The 16,747-nt window shown below is 43.3% G+C and overlaps 1 protein-coding gene across 1 annotated transcript in view; it reads left to right on the forward strand.

Annotated features, from left to right (window-relative positions):
• The window catches only part of LOC114491563 (cytosolic beta-glucosidase), a 100,715-nt gene extending 97,319 nt beyond the window's left edge, over nucleotides 1-3,396 (forward strand). Inside the window, exon 5 of the mRNA XM_036019365.1 lies at nucleotides 2,633-3,396. Coding sequence (XP_035875258.1) covers nucleotides 2,633-2,835 — 203 coding nt within the window. The 3' untranslated portion in view covers nucleotides 2,836-3,396. The remainder of the gene's footprint in view (nucleotides 1-2,632) is intronic.
• The last annotated feature ends 13,351 nt before the right edge of the window (nucleotides 3,397-16,747 follow it).

Here is a 16,747-nt window from a genome sequence, read left to right on the forward strand (position 1 = left end):
TAATACATAACTGTGAGAATAACAGTTTCTGTGAGTCCTGGGGGTCCCTCTAGCACGTTATTGAAACCGAGGGTAGTTTTGGGAACCCTCTAAACTATAATTGGTGTTCAAAATTGGGGCAGTCTTGTGGAGGACTGTGCCCACCACCTTTTCAACTTGGCTAACACTGAGCAGTATCTATACGTGCACATGCATGTGTGAACCTGTGTGTATACTACAACACTGACATAGGGTTCTTATTATTAAAAGTGCCCATATAGCACTTTTATATAGCACATGAGCTATAGCACATGAGCAAGGCTTAGATACCTGTATCTTTGCATCTTTCTGTTCAACCCGCTGTGAGACCCTTCCCCTGGCCTTTTAGTCCACACCCACCTCTGGCTGTGGTGAGTGGCATTTTCATCCCCATGCACTTTGTACCCAGCTACAGTTCCTGCAAGTCTGTGTTTCCTTCGCCTCCAACTCTGGTTAAAGGAAGAAAGCGAGCCCACAGCAGTGGCTTTTCCCTACTCAGAGTTAGAAGCTCATAAATCACAGTGACAAGAAATGTGATGATGGTCTCTTTCTGTTCCCGAGATTGGAAGAGGAGAGGCGTACCGGTTCCAGCATGGTTTTGTAATTTCTCCCAGTGGGGGCACGGCGCGAAGGCATCCAGCAGGCCGGCTCCGCAGCCCCGACTAAGTAATTCCCTACTCGAATTGTTCCTGCCCTGGAAATGCAGAGACACCCACCAGTGTCACTCGGGCAGTTTAGTGCCTGCTGCGGAACTCCTGGCAGTTAACAATGAAATGGTCGAGATTTCCTTTTTTGTCCCCTTCCAGGCAGGCAGGGCATCGTTTTTATCCCCTGGTTTAGCGCATGAATCAATCCTTTTGTACATGATCAGTGGGACTGCGCATGTTCTCAGAAACTGTCTGGCTGTATACCTGGCAGGCGTGCTTGCTGGGCAGTGGTTCTGCGAACGAGAAAGAAAATACACAGATCCTCCCACGCCCCCCAACTGAAATACAGGGCGGGCAAAGGGGGTAGCTGTTTTCTGGCCTGATATTTGCCTTTGAGTGTTCGAATTCTTAAAGATATACTATCCAGAACTTGTTAGATGTTTAAAATTATGATTTTTAAAGACTGGTATTTTGCAGATTGTGGTTGACAGAGAGGGGAGGAGACACGCATGGCAATGGGGACAAGTAGGAGAAGATGGAGTGTCTAGGAAATGTTTTAATCCCTGCAATGCTTGATGTGTTTGCATGTTACATAGTTAATTTTCCAACAATATTGCATTTTAAAAGAGCCAATCCACCTTGGCTTAATTTCTGCCTGGAGGCCATTCATACAGCCCTTTCTCAGGTAAGCACTTTTCACGCCTCCCTGCACAAAGGTAGAGGGGTTATGCTTCAATTAACCTGTCAGGAGTCTTTTGTCTAGGAAGACTTGGAGACCAACACATATGTAGTTGTTTATGCATGTAGTGCTTACAAGAGACCTGAAAAATATAGATTTACAGTAAAGAAAAAATTAGAGGGTGGATGTTCCGTTGCTGAAGCTAGAAGAGTCCCTTTGGTGGAAAAGCAATTCCCGGCACAATTAAAATTTGACTTCTAATATGATTGTGCATTTTCACCCAACTTATTTCAGAATATGTATATATTATAAAGCAAACACTCCTTTTAAATGTAGTTTTTGAAATGAGAAATGGATATGCATGCACTCAATAGATACAGTTTATTATTTTCATTTAGAAAAAGAGAAACTACTCAATGCAAAGATCTACCCAACCTCTGAGTTTTGCCAAACTTAAAATACTAATAAAAATGAGGTCAGTTCTGTGACCAAGGTGATGGACTCAATATAAAACTTAGAGAATTATCTACATTTCCATGTCTTATATGGAATCCATAGATGGGCTTTGGGACATTTATGAATGAATTAGAGAATCACATGGAATGTTGTGTTTGTGCATGTGCATGTTTGGGGGGTAGTCCGTTGCTCTGGCTCTTTTCAAGGGACGTAAGCACTCCTCTGAGGCTGGATGTGGGGCACAGGAGATGCCACACCTTTTTCGTGCCCACTCAGCCTGGGCTACAGGCACAGCCAGTGCTGTGTGCTGACTCATCTCATTGCGGAGGTTCTATTTCCAGAATTGTAAGACATGTCTCCGTCTGCTCAGGGAGACACAAGGTAAGTGCTGAGATCTCCTCAGGCATGCTATTATCATCTCTTTGAATTGACCGGTGGGCTTTCTCGATGATCTGGAAGTTACACTTAGATGCTGGGCAGCGCCTTAACTGAGTATGGTGCTAGGCGCTAGGAGGAAACTCTGTGTGTTTCTGTGTATTCGAAAAGTAGTATATTGAAAAGATATGTATTAAGTAAATGAATGAATGAACCCAAGTGTCTTAATGAGTAAATAACCAAATAATTACAATACTATGTCATCTGACTTTTTCAGTGAAGTCCCTGCTTGGTTAAGACAGGAAATTGGAGAAGGGGATTGAGAGGCTTTTCTCTGTTTCCACAGTGACCTCCTGCCCAAGAAAGATTCCCACACTGGTCATCAGGGATATCGTTTCTGTTTCATAAAGCCTTCCCAGCCATCATCACTGTTCCTCTCTTTTTTTTTTAATTTCGGCTATCCAGCTTGATAAAGTGGATCTTAGAATGTACTGTGCATGGTCCCTTCTGGATAACTTTGAGTGGACCCAGGGGCACAGCATGCGGTTTGGTCTCTTCCATGTTGATTTCGAAGATCCAGCGACATGCAGAGTCCCTTACGCATCAGCCAAGGTGTATGCCAAGGTCATTCGAAACAATGGCTTAGAGGGACATCCATAGACACGACTGCTGGGCACGTCAGCTGGAGAAGAGGCCTCTGCGTTCGGAAAGGAAGTCCACTTTGGTGATCCCGCCGCCCGCCCGCCTCGAGCTGCCTTTGTGACCAACAGGTCCTCCCAGCCTCTCCGCGATTGTGGAGTCTGAATACGCAGTGCCTGGGGAGGCGTTTAATGATGGCCTCTCCTCCACATGCACTGAGATCAATGAGGCTTTTAAAAAAATAGAATGGAAAACCAGTGAAATTGATTTTTATATTAAGAAATCAAATAGACTTAGAAACTTCTATTTAAATTCTTTAAATCGCTCCAGAAAAAGTAATGCGAAATTCATTATGATTTGCAACTCTGACAACAGACCACTTATTATAAGAATTCTTGTTTTTACAGGCCTATTTTATTTTTCTGGTTACACAAGCTGTGATTTTTTATTAGGTTCATGACTTTTCTAATAGTTAATCTAATGTACAAAATCAAAATCGAAAGTTAGTCACATTATATAGTTACGAATTCTGTTCACCAAAGGGATTAATTGATAACATATTTAATAAAATGGACGTGTTGATGAATTTGGCATATATTTCATTTATGCATAATGAAGTACATCTTTCTGCTGCCTGATGAACTTTGGCAAATAATATATTAATAAAACAAATTAGACTATGAATGCCAGAAATAATATTTGAATGTTGACACTTAGCAGAAACTGGATTCCGACTCTATAGGGATGCCAAAAGAAAAGCAACATAAACAGCAGGGTGTGGTCTTGACTTTTGAGTATTTAAAAAGAATTTAAGATCCAGACGGGCATTGGTGACACCCATGGACACATGCACGGATGGCTTGAGCAGGAGCATTCGCAGAGGGCAGAGCCGCTCATTACAGTGGCAGTGGAAACATCTGGGATGACCGTGGAGTTGAGTGCAGCATGGATTTTCCGAGCTCCTGCAGCAATAGGTACAGGGCCCCCTCTGGACTTCATGTCTGATGCGCGTGGGTCACCGGCCAGCAGTGACCACGGAACGCTGTGGGTGGCTCGCCGAAAAACATGTGAGAAAAAACACATGCACAGAGACAAACTAGTTTCTGTGGGGAAGTAGGGACGAAATGGCCACCCCCCCTAGTGGGGAGCGCCCCTATTTACCATCCATACCTGCTTTTATTGGGCTCATTTTGCATAATAATTCAGGTAAAGTACAGGACTCATTAGGGGGAAGTAAGGAACTATAGAAAACAAGGAACTCTGCTGGTCTATTGAGTGGGGGTCAAAGAGCTGTGAGACTTTGAGGAACAAACTAACTTCCTCCTTGGACCCTTCTCATTCAACTGAGAGCATTCTAAACAAAGAAGATTTCACAGTAATTTACATGTTGTTTCTTAGGCCTGATCACCCCGGGGAATCTGCCCTTTTCAGCACAGAGCTGCACCACCCTGTCATTGTTTCAGGCTTAGCTGGAGCAAGGGAACTAAGGCAATAAGGAGATTTTCTCCCAGATGCTGAGAACTCAGGCTATATCAAAGCCGAGGAGCGAGGGTCCATCACCCCCTTTTGCTGCAGCCCCCCAAATCCTTCTTTTGGGGGGGCCTCCCAAAGTGATCGTGCCTGTCTTAGGTCGTTCCCCCCGTGAGGAATCCTACCCGTCTTTGGCTAACCGACCAAGCTTTTTGGGGTTCAGTTATGAATAAAGCAGCAGAAGCAGCATTCCTGCCAGGGAGATAAGCTTTTGTCTCCTTGCTGGCTTACGGTTCCAAGGGCGTTCCCTTAGCCTTAGGCTAGGCGGGGGTTTCAGCTTCTGATACCAGTCAGGGCGGTTCCCAACACATGTCTCCCCTGCAGCTAGCTCCCATATGTGGAATTTGGACTCTCACATCCTTATTTAAGTAGTATTTACTAAAAACATTCATTTGGATGTCAGGCTGAAAAGTAAGAGGTAATTATTATCACCCCATTTTTCAGACTGAGAAACTGAGGACTGCTGTGCATCTTCCTGAAGTCACATTAGGCCATGTTTACTGGACCTACTTCTTTGCAGCAGCTCTGTGCTCCATCCCATACACTGTGGGTTGGGTGCCCTGGAAGTCTGCTTTGCATCTTTGGAATAGAGGCGGGGAAAGGAGCAAAGGTGTGGCGTTGTCTTATGCAGGGGGAGATGGGTGGGGAAGGTGGTTTTCTGTATTCTCAGTCTGCTTACTTGAAGAAACTGCTCACGAGACTTTTGGCCCTGAGCAGACACTATGTCATTTTTTAAAAAAAAACCGTGGTCAATTTCTGGATCGTTTTCATGTTCATAATCGGGGGATTATTTACAGCAAAGAACACTGTCTCAGTAACTTTGGACAGAGTGAGAAAGAAATGTCATTGTAGTTCAATAAACGTGGATGCACTGGGGAAAATTATATGAAGATTAAAATGGTCTACATAGGAAATTCTATTACATCTTTTATGCTGGTTTGTTATTTTTATTGTTCAATGAGACATTATCTCACAATTTGTGTTCATTTAAAAAGCACATTTCCAAATCTTATTTCATTCCTCTCCTATCCAGCCTGTCTTTTTCATTTTTACCATGTATCTTATTTACAATTTATGTGCCCTCTTATATTATCTTGCAAGACAACTGAGTTTTCCTTTTAATTAGGATGTTGCTTTGAATATGGCTTATCCTACAGGGCATATTTACAAGTTTTACAACAATACCAATGATCACTGTATGCTGGATACCAAAACCAGAAAATGAATATCCTCACTATAAATCAAAGGACCTGCCACAGAGCGTCCGTCAGGTGAAATAAACATTACGGCTGCAGCTCCCAAGCTCCCCTCCCGGTGTGGTGGCCTTCTGCAGCTCAGGGCCTGCTTCTCGGGGCCGGCTTTTCCTCCCAGAGGTGGATCAAACCAACAGCGCTTCCCTAATTAGTCCTGTAAATTAGGATTGCCATGAGGTTAAGCTGAAGGGAGACAACAAAATCCACCGGCCCCAAACCTAGCAGCCCCCGTAGAGTTTTAATTAATGTTATTTTTAATTGCTTATATTAGCATTTGAAAACGAGATTGATTGGCTTTTGCCTGTCAGGGAAACAGAACTCGGATCCTTTCAGTGGAAAAACAGGAGTTGTTAATTATACTTAAAAATCCATAGATAGTCTACTTAGATGTCTCGAAGGTCATCTGAGGCTTGTAAAACACATGTTTTATGTCTGTTTTATCTAAGGAGAAACCTGGGTATCACAGTGATGGATGGAATCTCCTTGTATTTCTTCCTCTCTCCCTTCCTTCCTTCCTTGCTTTTTTTTTTCCCTTTAAGGGAACATGAACACATGTTATTAATATCTGTGGATCGCTTTCAAACAACTTTTAAATAATTGTTTTTATTTTAAGGCCAGTCATTTCTGAATTGCTAAACACTTGCAGAGGATAACCGTAGCCCATTTTCATTTCGATAGGTAGGGCTTTCGCTTTATGATCCCTGCAAACGCCCCCAGAAAATGTCCACCTGAGTCCTTTGGTGAACGAGAATGCATGAGTTCTCATTAAGAAACCCATAAACTAAGAAGCTGGCAACCTTGGTATTTGGCAGTGGAGCTCCAGTCAGGCTTTCGTGCTCAGGGAGTTAGTGTTTGGCCCGTAGCTTTTAATTATTTTTATGAACGAGGGAATAATGAATACATTTGTAATATATTGAAAAAATTCCTCAACACCGACTGACCAAAAAGCAGATTTATATGATAATCCTTAAACACCAATTCTATGGCTCAGTGCTGAGCAGAAAGAAAATAAAATACTGAGCTTCATTACTGAAAGAGCAGAATAAATCAAAACTGATGGAATTAATACTGTTTAATTACTAGCGATACACCTTACCCGGAGAATGCATATTCATCACCGATCACAATATTTTAGGCTACAGTTGTCCTGGGAGGCAGATAGCACTGAGCACAAAGCACGATGAGCCTGAAAGAATGAAATTAGAAGACACTTTGACGTCGAGACACTTTATGATGGCCTTTAGAATTATGGCGGCATGAAGGAGAATCAACCTTCTTCATTATGACCATGGGGAAGCCGGGACGATGCGGAAAAGCTCTGGCTTAGGGTCACGGGGAAGAGCGATTCCCAAAGGTGAGGAGAGTTCCTGAGAGCTGCTTGTAGGAGCAGCCACAACCTGCTGTCTCAGGTGTTCCTGGTGTCCACAAGTGTCACCTGACCCATGGCTGGCTAAATATGACCTTGCCTGAGTGGCTATTGGTATCCGGTCTAAGGCAAATGTAATGTAATCATGATGAATACAGGCTCTGGAGCCAGTTCACCTGGATTTAAATCTTGGCTCTCACACTTGAGCAATTTACTGAACTTCCCTGGGCCTCAGTTTTCCTCTCTGTAAAATGGGCTCCTCATAAGGCTGCTGAGAGAGTTGAATAAGCTGATGGTTACATGCTTAGAACAGTTTCTGGAACATGGCAAGGGCTCAACTGGTGTGAGCCATTATTTTTAACTCTCGGACTTGTCCGCGGTGATCCGACAGCAATTCATCAGTTACAGTTCCGATGGTCCCTACCTTCGTCCCTGCAGGAGTGTCCACTCCGGGGAGTCACAATTCACTGTCTCTCTAATTTTTGTTAGCAGCCATTTTCCCCATGACGTCAAATCTCCGATCTGAGAAGAGCTGCTAATTTTCAGTTTGTTCAGCTTTCTCTCATTACGGAGCAATGTCTTCCAAGCTCCTTTATATGAGTATATTGGGCCAGACACGGGAAGTCACTGTTGTTGTTATAATCATTGGGATGGAAGTTTCCCAGCAGCCTCAGCAGGACATATTTATGAAACTAAACTGTGCAGGGCCTTGTACAGGTGCCATCCTGCAGACAAGATTGTGCTTGTCCAGAGAGGGTCAGGTCTGGCTGGGGAGCTAAGATAGAGACACCACGCGGCAGACAACGAATGCCGGGTGAGTTTTCCATGCAGTGACAGAAGGGAGAGCTCTCTGCTTGCTGGGGTGGGCGGTAAGCCTTCATGGGCAAGGAAAACCCACATAATATAAAAATAATGTAGAGAATACGATGGTGATATAAGTAATATAAGTAAGACTATGGAAGTGGACAGCATGAGGCCCGCTGGAGGGGAAGAGCAGTGCCCAGGCTACTTCCCCATAGCGAAGAGAGTGAGCAGGTTCGGACTAGATTACGGAGATCCTCTGAGGTTCTTCAGAGATGTCTGGTTTTGTCTTAGAGCAAAGTGGAAGATTTCTGAGCAGCATGTCAAGGTCGGAAAGCAACCTGTTGAAAGATGGGAAAGAAAGCAGTTTGCAGGAACCAGACGGAGAATTTCTTGTAGCAGAATACCTATAGTGGATGTGGTAAGGGCCCCATTTAAGGTGAGAAGTGCGTGCATGAAGAGTTGCTGTGTCATTTATGCATGAAAAGTACCTAGGAACCCAAATGCAACACGGTCTATTGGGCTGGGTCCTAGAACAACAAGAACAAAAAGGACGTTAGGAGAAAACTGGGAGCTGCCAATGGTCTTTAGTCTAATTGATAGTGCTTACCTAGGTTAATTTCTTAGCTTTGATAAATACATATACAATGGTTATGTAAGATGTTTTGGGGAAGCTGGGTAAAGAATATATGAATGCTTCATTTTTTTCTTCGCAACTCATTTGTAAATCTAAAATTATCCACTACCCAAAGTTTTTAGTATGTACGTGGTAAGACTTAATACTCCATTCAAAGAATGAATTAGATAGAGACATATATTATATACATACAGAGATTAAAAAATAGGAAAAAATAATCACTGTTAATGTCCTGATATTTCCTTTTTCTTTCTCTCTGGGTTGCGATATGATAGCTTTTTTTTTAACTTTGTAATTTGCTCCCCAGTTTTCCTTACTTAGCTTCTGTTTTTATTTTAATTATTAGAACATATTTTTAAAATCCAACTTGAGCAGTCCAGGTGACTCCTGGGCTGTTGGCACAGTGGAGAGAGCTAAGTCAGCAATGGCTTTGTGTGGGAACAATGGTGCCACTGACAGAAATTGGCAAGTACACACAGGACTTCAGCTAGGTGATACTTTAAACACTTCATGGCAACAAATATTTCTTAAGTTTGTGTTGCTGTTTTGAGATATTCAAAAATTAATTGCTACCTGTAGTCTGCAATCACTAATGTATTACAACACCTCTGTCATACCTGGTACTCATCTAGATGGTGAGCAATTGGAGGTCTATTCATTGTCATAGTTCCAGTACCTAGCATGGTATCTGGCCTATCTAAGCAATTTGTAAATGCGTATTCAAGTATTGATGCAGTGGATGTTAGGTAGTCAAATTCTTATTTGCAATAGAAACTGAAGACATAGACAGACTCAATGAATCCTTACAAGAACCTCTTGAGGTACAGACCAGTGCACAGAGGCGGCAGCAGATCACTTGTCTAAGCCGCAGGGCCAGGGAGTGGTGGAAACCCCACTGCAACCCACACGGCCTGTTTCCAGACACCGGAATGCTACTTCATGTTCTGTCCTCAGGTGGTAGAACAGGGCTGGCCCGGGGCTCCCAGGTTTTTTCTTAAAAAAAAAACAATTTTATTGAATTCATTGGGGTGATATTGGTTAATAAAATTATGTCGGTTTCAGGTGTCCATTGCTATGCGACATCATCTGCATATTGTGTGTTCACCACCCCAGGTTGTCTCCTTCCTTCCGTCACCATTTATCCCCCCTCACCCCCTTCCACCTTCGCCCACCCCTCTTACCCTCAAGTAATCGCCGTACTGTTGTCTGCGCCTCAGTTCTTTTTTTCTTGTGTTGTGGTTTTCTTTTTCTGTTGTTGTTGTGTGTGTGTATGTTTTCTTAATCCAGTTTGTTGTCCCTGGGCTACCCTGACACACGATTTAGCTGTATCGCAGTATTTTAGCACAGGGTCCTCTGTGTCTCCAAGACTTCAGCTAATTTCCCACACTGCCCAGCCAGTCACTTCACAGAGTAGCAGTTGTGTAGCTTCTTTCCTCTGATGACCCTTGTCCACACCGTACATTATGACGCTTGTTTCTGTGTTAACCAGGCCGCTTTGTTCTCGAATCCTATCTTCTGATGAGGCAATTACTCTTCGCAGCAATGACATTGACAAAATGAAATGATTCCCTGGATACAAGTGCTGCACTTTCATCCCCCTCCTGAGCAGGTGTGGCGGTTCAGCCCACAGAGCGTGTGGTGGTTCAGCCCACGGAGAGGGTGAGGTCATCATCCGTGGCACTTATGGAAGGTGCAACCTCAGGCAACTTACACATATCCCTGATTTTTATTTCTCCCACCTGTGCAGTGTGAAGTCAAATAAAACTAGCAAATTCATTGCCCTGCCATGAGAATTAAATGAGATGATATGCTCCAGGTAACTTAGAACACCGTCCACTAAGCAGTAGTTGCAATGTCCATTAAGTGGTAGCTAGCTATTATTATTTTTCTCTGTTAATATTAGTGCAAAGACTCTGTAATTATGGGAGTTATTTTGGCAATCGACTCCTGCTCCATGTCTACCTTGCTTCCTCACTCTTTCCATCAGCCCCGAGTAGTGGATTCGGTGAAGGGCAGCCACCTGTAGCTTCAAGACAGTGGCTCATGCTTCTTGCAGGGGAGGCTTATCCTTCCCTGGCCAGAATTCCAACCCGGTACTCAGTTCCTCCATGACTTTCCCAGGCCCACACTGCCCAGGAAGTGGGGGCTGCCATCTAGAAAACTGACTGCCTCCCCACGCTGCTGTCTGCTGAGTGATGATTTAGAAAGGTTTCTGCAACAAATACAATTCTGGGGTGGGTTCCATGTACCTTTTGTGGGCTCAGGTTCCGTATCATGCAGAACCAAAAACATTTTATTTACCACTCACATAAACACAAAAGATGGATGGAGAAGTGACACTCTGTTTTCCACTCTCCAATAAGCATCTTTCCCTATTTTTTCCCTCCCTATAAATGAGAATATATGGCTTTTACTACTTTGCTAGACCACAAATTCGTTCATATGCAAGATGGAACCAGTCAAAGAATCTGGCTGAGGATACAGTTTCTTCTCTTTTCCGTGTTTCCTTTTTACAGTAGAATGCATCTCTGAAAACCTTCCAGATTGTCTATTTTCTGATCATACTGTCTATTATAATTCTGCCCGATGGCAAACTTCTCCTTATTGACTCTCAATTACATTTAATCCTGTTAGGATCTCCTTTTATTGAAAGGCATGCGTCGTGATGGCATTGACAGGAGTCCAGAAGCCAAGATGCCCAGCCAAAGGAAAGGAAACTCCTGGCGCTTCCTAATGCTTGTCATTCTCATGCTGGGCCCAGCTGTGCGGCCTCTTGAAGGATGTAGAGGATTGGGGTGTTCAGTGCAGATAACGGTGGGCTCCCGGGCGGTGCGGGGAGCTCTCCACTTTCAGAGAATAATCTTTTGAGCCCAGTGGACTAAGAACCAAAGACCATTTTGAGCTAAGACAGTATAATTCTATTAGTGCAAAGCCCTTGCAGAGGGAAATGGCCTGTGCTAAAATCTGTGCACAAATTAAAATAACAGGGCTAAGGGGAAAATATCTCTATAAAAGGCTTTATGACTCTACTGGATAATAATATTGTTGTCACATTAGGATCTGGGGACCTGAAGATATAGCAGCTTTTTTACACAGCATATGGGCCTTCTGTGCTCAACTTTAGCCTCTGCAGTAACTCCGTTCTTGGGTGCTTATTTGATGAATTTATACGCTGTGCCAAAGCCTACTTCTGTTCTCATCAAGGAAAAGCAAAAAATAAGGTCTGTGCATCCTTGCTGTGTGTTGACACCTTATAAGATGGATGTCATCTAAAAGCCCCATTTTGGCTAAATGTATTGCATGCGTGAGTTCCCTGTAATTTGCATGGGATTTTGTGGCAACAGGCACTGTTAATATGGCTGTTTTGATAGGTGTGTAAAATTTATTTAAATGTGTATCTTGGTTTAGAATAGATTCATTAGAGAGGGGTGAATTGAGGGAAAAAAAAGCTGTCAGCACAAGTGCTGTTTATTTTCCGGGGTGACAGAAATCAAAAGTCCCAGGGACTGTGATTGTTGAATAGCTAACGTTGTGTGCCACGGCACTGCCCACATTGTGGGCGCACCTCGCTGATTGGATGGCCCTGCACACGTAAAGCGTATGCTACATTGCCCTAATTCCATGGCAAAGACAACGCGAGCAATGGGCTGTCACACTGCGGAAAATAGTGCCATATAAATAAATAAAGACACAGTTCATAATTCTATAAAAGGATGATGACAACATTTATTTTAGAATTAAGCAATAATGACACATGATTCTTTGAGCGGTGGCAATAGAGTAGGGAGTTTAGTGCCAATTCGTCTCCTTCCTAACCTCGAGTAAAATTAAGATAGTAACAATTGGTTTTATTTTCTCATGCCCTTCTGCCCTTTCTCCCTCCTTTCCTCCTCTCTGCTCCCCCCTTTTCTTTCTCTCACCTTTTCCTCCCTACTACTTTATCCTTTCTCCCTCATTCTCTTCCTCTTGCTCCATCCACTCATTCACTTACTCACCAACTGTCTCACTCTCTTAGTCTTCATCAGTCAAATGCATAGACACAGACAATTACAGTATGGTGATTACCAGAGGGGCAGGGGGTTGGAGGGGTGGCAGAAGAGAGGAAAGAGTGGGGGTTACATGGTGATGGAAGAAGACTCAACTTGGGGTGGTGAACACACAATTCAATATACACATGATGTATTGGAGAACTGTACCCCTGAAACCTATATAGTTTTATTAAACAATGTCACCCTAATAAATTCAATAAATCTTGAGTCAGGCATTATGCCGACACTGGGACTGTACTGTCACCCAGACGAATACAACTTTGATCTTCCTGAAGCTTGCAGTATGGGAAGAAACAATGCTGGGTTATCCAACATGAGGACCCACCGCATGCTTAGGGCACAGGCAGGGGTTGGGGGGGGGGGTGCCTTCCTCCCCTCTTGCACAAACTAGGCTCCATCTGTACTATTTGGAGTGAAGTGTTGAAGCCATCATGATGGGAACTAGGGGACCGTTGTTGGACATCTTAAACTTACTTGAAAGTTTTGACTTTTTTCTTAATTCCAAAATCCATATGGTGTCGGAGGAGACACCATTATCTTGTCAGAGCTTAGGGCTTCTAAAAGTCTTACTAGACAACATGTGGGGACCGAGTAATTAGACAGTGACACCGAGCAAGTAATTAGAAGTGTGATGCGCGCTGTAAAGGAGAGTGCTCTGGAGCATATGACGGGGGCCTAACCTTCTATTTTCTCGATGAAATCTGAGACACACACAGTTTAAATTACAGTGGGACAAAGACCTTGAAAGAATTGATATTTACGGTTCTTGGAGCGGGTGCAGGTGGGAAAAGTAAGCGCTCTTCCTGGTTGCCCTTGAAGTGGGTGAGAACACTGTTTGGAGAAGGTTAAGAAAGATCTGAAGACTCTTAAGAAAGGACTTGCATTAAGATCACATTTTTTTTTTACTCTAATAAAATGAAGTTGTTGGAAGGATCTTGCGTTCAAGAAGTAAAAACCCTTTTCTTTATCTCCAAATGGTCGAGACAAGAGGAAGAGGAGGTAAGCAAAGGCCACGTCCCCTGCATTGTATGGGTACGCCTCAACCATTCTGCTCCGCGTGGCTTTGAGGTCTTCTGGAGGCTTAACCTAAGGACTGCTGCTAAGGGCTACAGGGACTGCTCCTGGGATGGCTTTACCATACCACAAGTGGGACACATGTTGCATGGTCTTGGGAAGTTTGATATAAAGTTTGATACTAGTCACAGCATCACCTAGGCTACTACGTTTAGCACATACCAGTGGTTCTCAAACATTAGCGGGCATCCGCTTCACTCCGCTTCACTGTCAACACACAGATTGCTGGGTCCCAGCACAGACTTTCTGACTTAGCAGGTCTGGGTGTGGGGTGACTGAGAATGTTCATTTCCTTTTTTTTTTACTTTTGTTTATTGTTGTTTATGTATAGTTGTCTCCATTTCCTCCCCACACTCCGCCCCCCACCCCCGCACCCCATCAACAAAGCAAACAAGCAAGCAGACTATAACGAGAGACATTGAAATTAAGAATTTGCATTTCTCACGAGTTGCCAGGTGATAGTGCTACTGCCCACTTTGAGAACCCTTGGGGCATACGATGAGTTGACCTTAACGGTGGGGAGGTGGGAAGAGTGTTGGCCTAGGAATCAGAAGACCCGAGTAGGTTTCCACTCCACCATGTAAATGGCTTTCATTATCATCTTAATCTTGTTGAACTTCTCCAAATCTCTTCCTTCATCCATAGGACGCATGTTTTTATAGCAAAGTTACTGCAAGGGTCAGATAATACATCTGAAAGCATATTGTAAACTGAAAAAGCCCTCTGAGATGGAAAACTTTTTCTAATTCTCACCACGATCATGCATCTCTGTCTGGCGCGTCTGGTGAACAATGGCCCAAAGATTGGGGAAGAGGCTTCCCAGAGGACAGGGAGAGCAAAGCGCTGACCTCGAACAATCGCAGTTACAGGAAGAATGCAGCATAGACTATGGATATGCTATAAATCAGATATAACAGAAAAATCAAGTGTGACCAATTCTGTGGTATTTCCATAAATTCCTTGTTTGTTGCATTTGGTGATCTGTCCATTTGGGAGGACCCAGAGTTGTCCGTTTTCTCCATCAGATCGGATTCTGGGTGAGTAGACGAAGCCTGTTAGCTAAGAGAGCTGCACCTCCTTCAAGAGTGATGGAGTGTTAAGAAAAAACAGTAGTTTAAATACAGTGCTGTAAAGAGAAACACAAAAATCAGAATCAGGCAACAAGCTCTTCTGGCTATGTGAAGAAACTCATTCTCATTGGCTGAGGAATCCCAATGTCTTTTTTATTTTCTGGCATGTGGACTATTGTACAGTACCTTTTATTCAAATTTATTATGAAGGCTTTATAAAATTAGACCTCAGATGAAAAACCCTTCTGTCCCCATGAGCTGTACACGAGGCCCCATATTTTACCAACTGTCTCAGCTAAGCCCTGCCGGTGCTGCGCTGTTCCAAGAGAAATGGACGAGTCTGAGCCGTGGAGACAATTTGAACATCGACACGTCCTTGAAGCGTATCTGTGAGGTGTACAGGGAGCACAGCAAAATTGAGACTCCCCTCCATGGGGGACCCAGAAATCCTTTATTTGGCCATTAAACTGTTCATAGAACTTATCACTTTCATGCGGTGACAGAAAATCATTGAGGAAGGTCCCTCCTGCTCAGCAATGACAAAGAAAACATCCCTGAGTATCAATTGTCCTGGTGGTGGTTGTTCTGAGCTCTGGGTCCGTGCCAAGTGGCTTGCCAGGTAGCCTCCAGCTTTGATTTGAAATATAATTTTCCCTCAGCCTTTGCGGGGGTGATGGTGTAGATGTTTACTTGTGTTTTTAATAATTATGGCTGGAAGAGTTCCTGTAGGAGGCTGGATTGTTATTCTATAGCATTGCTGAGGGAGAATAATAAATGAGGGAAGAAAATGTTGAAAAGAGTCCAGCACTGCGAGACAAGCAGGACCTCACTGAGAGGAGTCCTGAGCTTTCAGAGCAGGGACTCCTCTACTCTGAAAAGCAGCTGGAAGAGTCAAGTCTACGCGGATAGCCTGGATTCTGGAGCCAGACAGACGGGGTTAAATTCCTGGCTCCGCCACTCCCTCGTTCTCTGACCTTGAGTAAGCAACCTTCCACAGCCTCACAGATGTGTGGTTGGAGGTCACATGAGAGAATGTCTATTAACTCCAACTAGATTACGTGTTCCTTTAGAAAAGAGAGTAAGGTCTTTTTTTTTTTAAACACTATTTTAAAGATTTTATTTATTTATTTTTAGAGAGAGAAGGGAGGGAGAAAGAGAGAGAGAGAGAGAGAGAGAAACATCAATGTGAGGTTGCTGGGGGCCATGGCCTGCAACCCAGGCATGTGCCCGGACTGGGAATTGAACCTGCAATGCTTTGGTTCGCAGCCCGCACTCAATCCACTGAGCTACACCAGCCAGGGCAAGAGTCAGGTCTTTTATCATGTATTCAAATATCTTATATTAAGCAGCCACAGGGTGCTGGCCACTGGGGATATCTTCTTCCAGTATGCCCATCCCGTTGTGCCCAGCTTCTCACTTAGCATGCTGATGACACTTCAATATACTTGCTGTATTAATTCAATAAAAAATTTCCCATTTTACTTCTTTAAAAATGGTATAATGTGGGTCAACTCATTCACCTCTCACACCCTTCTTAACATATGTGCAAATTTTAATTTGGACATCCGATTAGTAAAGAGTTGGAATGGTAAAATCCCTTCCCAACTCTCCCAAGCCATGGTATTTCCTGGGGACATTGTTGACTAAAATTGGACACAAGGAACATTTTACTTTATGCAGGATGAAATGTATGCAAAGGACCATGACTATTTTGCTACCATAGTTTATATTTTTGAAGTTTGGATCTAGTTTTTGGTTTAGGCATTTTGCCCCCAATGAAATATTATATGTTATAATGTAGCCGCTAATAAGATCTGATACAGTGACTTCCAATTGAATTTCGTTAAAAAAAATAAGAGCATAAAATGTCTTCCTAATAATCTTAATTAGGGAAAATGGAAGATCATAGTATTTCTATATTAATACACCAACTTAGATAATTGGGATAATATGAAATGCATAGTGAGAAAAATAGGAAGTTTGGAAGCCAAGGGGAAAATAACCCACTACTTCCAAGTTTCTAGTATTTTTGTTTTCAGTCCAAGGAAACTCACCAGATGTTGGGCATAATGTCTTAAAGTAATTATCCTCTTTCATGTGTACGAGTCACTATTGTCCTCCTGCAACCCTTGTTTCGTGGTGACGACTTCCCT

Source organism: Phyllostomus discolor, chromosome 1, assembly GCF_004126475.2.
Source record: "Phyllostomus discolor isolate MPI-MPIP mPhyDis1 chromosome 1, mPhyDis1.pri.v3, whole genome shotgun sequence".
Taxonomy (NCBI): Eukaryota; Metazoa; Chordata; class Mammalia; order Chiroptera; family Phyllostomidae; genus Phyllostomus; species Phyllostomus discolor.